Source organism: Mercenaria mercenaria, unplaced genomic scaffold (assembly GCF_021730395.1).
Source record: "Mercenaria mercenaria strain notata unplaced genomic scaffold, MADL_Memer_1 contig_4328, whole genome shotgun sequence".
Lineage (NCBI taxonomy): Eukaryota > Metazoa > Mollusca > Bivalvia > Venerida > Veneridae > Mercenaria > Mercenaria mercenaria.
The window spans coordinates 1-7,411 of record NW_026462549.1 but is presented as its reverse complement, the minus strand read 5'-3'; the positions used below and the strand labels follow the sequence as shown (position 1 = coordinate 7,411).

General features: G+C 35.7%; 1 protein-coding gene across 1 annotated transcript; it reads left to right on the top strand.

Annotated features, from left to right (window-relative positions):
* Positions 1-3,092: 3,092 nt before the first annotated feature.
* On the top strand, positions 3,093-4,517 carry LOC128553792 (uncharacterized; the record flags this gene model as incomplete). The annotated part of the gene is made up of 3 exons (XM_053534974.1): positions 3,093-3,334; positions 3,797-3,995; positions 4,384-4,517. Coding segments are annotated over exons 2-3 (316 nt in total), but the record flags the coding sequence as incomplete, so codon positions are not given.
* Between the last annotated feature and the right edge of the window lie 2,894 nt (positions 4,518-7,411).

The following is a 7,411-nucleotide window of genomic DNA, read 5'->3' as shown; positions in this document are numbered from 1 at the left end:
TTCACGCTCGTAAACGTAGATTCACGTTCGTAAACCCAAGTTTACGGTCGTAAACATAGGATAACGACCGAAATTCATAGTTCAATCGAGAAACCTAGTTTATCGAACGTAAACCTGGGTTCACGAGCGTAAACTATGGTTTACGCCCGGTATCTGATGTTTTCACTCGAAATTATAGGTTAGTATTTGAAAAACCTAGTTTTACGTTCGAAAAACCTAGTTTATCGATCGTTAATCCTAGTTTTTCAACCGTGAACCGGGGTTCACGTAATTATTGGACAATTGGCTTGCCATAGCTGCTAGAGCCAAAACTAGAAATGGCTAAATTGATTTTCATCAGACTTGGTATGTAGGATTATTACAAAGTCCTCTTTACAATTTGTTCAAATGGGGAAATGGGCAAGGGCCAATTGGCCCATTTTAGGGACGTCTAGGGCTAAAACAAAACACATATTAAAGAATACTTCTCACTAGCCACTCAGTTTCTCTTCATCAAACTTGGTTTGTAGCATCAATATTAGGTCCTCTTATCAATCTGTTTAATTTTTGGTGCTTGGCTTTTTTTAAGCGTCAGATGGTTAAGGTCTGCAGTTGAGCAACTTAGGCCCATTTTGACCTCTTAAGTGTTCAAACTTATTTAATATTTTGATTTAAAACTTCTTGAATGAATAGTGGGAGCGTCCATAAATCATATATCGTACCAACTCATTTCTCAGGATATTGAGAAACGCAGACTAAACCCGGAAAAACTTTAATATAAATCATTAATGGGACGTTAACGTTTTAATATAGAAAATATCAAAATTGTGTCCAGTAAACGCATTTGCAAATGAAACATATTTGATTCTGAATTCATAAAACAGTATGATAATACCGCATTCTTTGCTGGTAAAAATGGTTTGCAAGCCTTACATTCTTTGCTGGTAAAAATGGTTTGCAAGCCTTACAACATGTAAATACCAAATCCAGGCAATAAATATTTGTTTTTAGTGCCTTTATCTTTTCTGAAAGTTTCTGAAAACGGAATTAGGTTATCAGATCAACAATTAATTTTCTAATACCTTACCTCAAAGTGTATCAAATAATCTTACTTCAGCCTCTAGATTAATATTATTTCATACACGAAGGAACAACCAAGTGAACGACGTTTGATTAAGATAGATTTAAGAAATAATTTATAGCAAACGCGCCCGAGTGAAATTATTGTGCCCGACGTATAACCGCCCGAGTGTATAAATAGTGATAAAGCACTGTTTTGCTATAAATTATTTCGATTCTAATATGTTCTTTATTGTAAAATTTATATCAAATATGATGGAACTGTTTCTTCGCGCAAGCATGGCGCCAATATTAGGTGTTTGTTAAAACACGCCAGGGCAGGAAACGGTAATGCTTCTTGCGGCAGAATTCAGTTCGAGTGAAAATTATTGCGAATTATTCAGCAAAGCGAGTAACTAATTCAGTATGTGTATAAATTAATCAAAACATTTGTGCAATATGACATTTCGTTTAAAACATGTTATTAAGTAAAATATTTCATGAAATTTGAAAGCGCTATTTCTTGATGCGTACTTGACGCTAAATATCACGTTGACGTGACGTCAACATATTAAACATCGTTGTGATGATTAAAACATCGTTAGCCATATTAGAATTAAAATTCTAAATTCTAATATGCTTTTCTCTTTTAAAGCACTCTTATGCTAGAAATATGGCTAACAATGCTTTTATCATCACAACGATGTTATGTTGACGTGACGTCAACGTGATATTTAGTGCCATGTACGCATCAAGAAATAGCGCGCTCAGATTTCATGAAATATTTTACTTGTGAGAGACTGCACTTCCATACATGCTAATTTATTCAAAACAGTTATAAAAAAAGGTGCCGAAACATGACCTGTGTAAAAGACCACCTCTGAAAAGAGACCACCTGGCTCTAAAGACAACATTTAAGCTGTGAATAAAGACCACCTCCCAATAAAGACCACATTTTGGCTATCCCAAGTGTGGTCATAGACAGGTTTGACTGTATTTACACAATCGATTTGTTACAACAATGTTTTGCTGAGATAGCTGCACTGATGCGATGCTTAGATAACTGTGCTTATGCCATGCTGAGATAGCTGTACTGATGCGATACTGAGATAGCTGTATTCATGTCATGCCGAGATAGCTGTACGGATGCCATGCTGAGATAGCTGTACTGATGTCATGCTGAAATAGCTGTATTTATGCCATGCTTAGGTAGCTGTATTCATGCCATGCTGAGATAGCTGTACTAATGCCATGCTGAGATAGCTGTATTTATGCTATGCTGAGATAGCTGTATTTATGCTATGCTGAGATAGCTGTACTAATGCCCAGCTGAGATAGCTGTATTTATGCTATGCTGAGATAGCTGTACTAATGCCAAGCTGAGATAGCTGTATTTATGCTATGCTGAGATAGCTGTATTTATGCTATGCTGAGATAGCTGTATTTATGCAATGCTGAGATAGCTGTATTTATGCTATGCTGAGATAGCTGTACTAATGCCAAGCTGAGATAGCTGTATTTATGCTAAGCTGAGATAGCTGTATTTATGCTATGCTGAGATAGCTGTACTAATGCCATGCTGAGATAGCTGTATTTATGCTATGCTGAGATAGCTGTATTTATGCTATGCTGAGATAGCTGTACTGACGCCATGCTGAGATAGCTGTATTTATGCCATGCTTAGATAGTTGTATTTATGTCATGCTGAGGTAGTTGTACTGATGCCATGCTGAGATAGCTGAATTTATGTTTATGACATTTTTATTTACCTGCTAGAAAGAATTATTTCCCTGCAATCGAGACGAAGAATGCATCATAAATTATTGCATCATAAATTATGTTATACCCCATTAACTGATTCCTGAACGAAGTTTATCTTGTTACAAAACAGTTTTCATAACTGGTGTCTTTTTAAATTAAAGTCGAACAGCTTTCCAAGTGAGTTCGTTTCTCAAAGAGTTGTCCCTCTTTGGCTGAATCACTTTGATCCATAGAGCACTCAAACATTAGATAATTATTGTCGAAACAAGTCAGGTTACGTTGAATATATAAACATTTTTTTTTTCATTTACAGGTCACACAAACGTTCATGTCATTGACATCAGCAACCCGAAGAATCCAAATGTGTTATGTAACAAGTCATACGATAATGTAGACGTCACGGATGTTGAAGTGTGCGGAGGTCACGTGTTTGTTGCTTTTGACAACTTAACGTCTAGGGAAGACGGCTTTGTTGATGTTTTCAAAGGATTCAACAAGTCGTCAGGCACATTAGATTTAATCAGTCATATCATTGGTAATAGTTTTCACAACTACTTATCACCCTTACAAACCCATATGTTCTACACTTTCATGTCCGTTTTTGCAGGTAGTGGGTGCAGTATTAATGCCATAATGGTGTGAAATAATCATTTCATTGTTTATGCTGAGTTATGATCTAAAACACAGTTAGTAAGAATTGCGTACTTTTAAAGGTTGCAAGTGACACAGTAGCACACGTCACAACATTTTTGCAAAATATACAATACATCATTTTTGCAAAGTATACATGACAAAATCTATACCACATTATTATATATTACAGCATTTATGCAAAATGTACATAACATTTGTGCGAAATAAGTTTGACACATTAACATTCTTTTTATTTATAACTGAAGTGTGCTCCAGCTTTGGCTCCGAGAACAACTAAATAAAGTGAAGTTCATGTCATACTTCGTGTTTTGCAAATTTTGATGCAATTATACTTGATTTGCAGTCGGTGACCTGCCTGATATGATACATCCTGTTCAAGACTGCAGTAAAATTATTGTTGCAATTGAAGCGGAGCCGTATATTGACACCGTCAATGAGAAACTAGCGGATAAGCCCGGCGGAATTGGTATCATTACATTTGCCGACACACCATACGGAACATATAGTTACAAATTTGTAGACTTCGAAAAATTTAATACAAGGTGCGTGCATTGGAAAATCATTATCAATTATTCTTTTGTCTTCATTGATTGCCTTATATCTACTCGTATTCCCTTACTAAGGACGAATTAATAAAATAGAAACATTTGAGCCTCGTGGCATTTAACTGCTTCATTCCTTTTCAAATTTCGGTTAAACTTTTGCTTTTATAGTATCACGACTTACAATTTTTGATATTTAGTTTAACTTTAGGAGCAATAATTAAAACATTCATTCTAACATGCACCGACTAATCGTCCTATAAAAAGGCTGAAACTGTTAATAACTTGACAAATTATTTCGCATCTGATCTTTTAACAATCGCATTCAATGACAAATTATTCATTGGGATAAATTATTTCTATATTAATCATTTATGTATTTTGATAGATACACCGAATTAGAGAAGACAGGTGTCCGTTGGATCTATAAGGGAGACAACAACACATTTTCTAATGATATTGAACCAGAATACATCTCATTTAACGTCGATGAATCTAAAGCGTATATCGCATTGCAGGTGAGTAAATAAATAAATAAATACACTATGTTAATAAACTAATTCAATAAACTTAATAAATAAATAAATAATGATATAAAATGTATGGTACAAAGCTCCTGTCAAGGACTCAATGAATAAATAAATAAATAAATAAATACACTATGTTAATAAACTAATTCAATAAACTTAATAAATAAATAAATAATGATATAAAACGTATGGTACAAAGCTCCTGTCAATGACTCAATGAATAAATAAATAAATAAATAAATAAATTGTACGGTACATAGCTCCTGTCTGTGACTCAGTTTTAAAATTTTACCTAAACTGGTGTAACTTGGAAATATATCACGCAGCAAAATTACGGAGTGGAACGTCTATTGTGCAGAGCACAGATTTTTCAGTTGCAATTGCCACAAGTTTTTTTTTTTTTTTTTTTTTTTTGTTTTTTTGTTGTTATTATTAGGCATATTCCGTTCATAACGGGTATTACATAGTGCAAAGTTATATTAAAACTGAATGTTTGAACAACACTCAAACGGTTGAAATGTGACCATATTACCTTATCGGAGATTTTATACTTAATACGACTGACACCGTACTTGAGTAAACACTGTCCGCCTTACACTGATGACAATGTAAGTTTTCCTAAGACTTCACGTATGATTTCTCTAAATTACATTTTGCAATATCACGTGTAAAATTAATTTAATATCACATTTCAAGTGTATAATAAATAGATACAAATATTGCAATATCACTATTGTGCACAAATATTTTCAAATCGTGAACCTCTTGCCGGAAGAAAATAGCACATAAATAAAAATACCTGTTTAATAGGTATCCTTTTTATACACCCGTTTGAAAAACGGGACGTATTATGGGAACGTCCCTGGCAGGCAGGCGGACGGGCGGCGTCTACAGACATTGTCCGGAGCATATCTTCTTCATGCATTGAGGGATTTTGATGAAACTGGACACAGTTGTTCATCATCATGAGACGGAGTGTCATGCACAAGAACCAGGTCCCTATGTCTAAGGTCAAGTTCATACTTGGAGATCAAAGGTCAAATTCAAGAATGACTTTGTCCGAAGCATATCTTCTTCATGCATGGAAGGATTTTGATGAAACTTGGCACAATTGTTCAGCATCATAAGACAAAGTGTCACGCGCAAGAACCAGGTCCTTTGGTCTAAGGTCAATGTCACACTTAGATATCAAAGGTCAAATTCAAGAATGAATTTGTCCGGAGCATATCTTCTTCATGCTTGGAGGGATTTTGATGTAACTTGGCACAATTGTTCACAATCATAAGACGGAGTATCACGCGCAGGCACCAGGTCCCTAGATCTAAAGTCAAGGTCATACTTAGAGGTCAAAAGATACAAGAATGAAAACTTTGTCCGGAACATTTCTTCTTCATGCATGGAGGGATTTTGATGTAACTTGGCACAATTGTTCACCATCATGAGAGGGAGTGTCATACGCAAGAACCAGGTCCCTAGGTCTAAGGTTAAGGTCACACTTAGAGGTCAAAGGATACAAGAATGACTTTGTCCGAAGCATTTCTTCTTCCTGCATGGAGGGATTTTGATGTAACTTGGCACAATTGTACACCATCATGAGACGAAGGTCATGCACAGGTCCCTTCTTTAGAATTACTTACCTTTGTTGTTACTATAAATAGCTTATATTTTAACCTTTTCATTACTAGTCGTAGGGAAAAGTCGAGACCACTTTTCTGTAGTACAACATGCATGCTACATCCAATTTTAAGGTGTATTTTGACCTATCTCTACCTGGTAAGAATTTTTATGTGGATTCACATTTTTTTATCTTTTTGTTTAAGATTAACTTCCCTTAGTTGTTACTATTAATAATTTATATTATAACTTTTTCTATAATTGACCGTAGGGAAAAACCAAGACCACTTTTCTGTGGTACAACATAGATGTTACTTTCAAATTTATGTGTATTTTAAGGTATCTCTACCTGGTAGGGAGTATTTATGTGAATTTAGAAAAACAAAAGAATTACAATAATTACTAAAGAACCACAAAATTAAAATTCCATTTGCAAATACAGGTGCTAGTGTAAAGAAATTTGTTGTGACGGGCGTATATTGTGACATTTTGGCACTCTTGTTTTCTGTTCAAATATTCACTGTTTCAGTTGTTGGCGTTTCCGGTACATCGTGCGTGCGTACGTACGTGCGTGTATGTGTGCGTGTATTTAGCATCTTTTACTATATTGTTTTCAGATTAGTCGGGGCCTTCGTGGCCGTGTGGTTAAGGCCCTTATCCTTTATCGATGTGGATTCATGCCTCACTCGAGGCGTTGAACTCTTCTTGCAGGGAATATGAATGATCGATGGTTCTGCCCAGGTGTCCGCTCTTGACAAAATAATGTACGGAGTGGCCCCTGGGATCTTCCTCCGCCAACAAAGCTCGAACGTCGCAATATGACCTATAGTTGTGTCGGCGCCCCGTTAAACTCTACAAAATAAATGAATAAATTAGTAGCAGTGGGCACAATGCCTAGCTTTGTAGTGTTTTCTCACTGAAATACTCCTTAGACACGTGGTATGCTAGTTTACCCAGCTGAGTCGCATAAAACTAACACCGGACTGACCGGTCTGTAACCGTGAAAAGTACCAGTAAAGTATTATCCCGTCTTCGATACGATATGCCCAAGCACAACGATAACCCCTGCACCCGAAGCGGACACCTTAAACCTAGGCTACTGAGGTAGCATCTACGTATTTGCAGAAAAAAAGATACTTGTTTTTTATAATGTCTGCATTTTTCTGTAGAAAAGAATAAATTTCGAGTAAGTAACATAATTACTATCACGAAAAAAAAATGAGAGGAAGTTTCTTACGGCTTTTGTTTTGGGGATTAAAAGCTAATATGGAA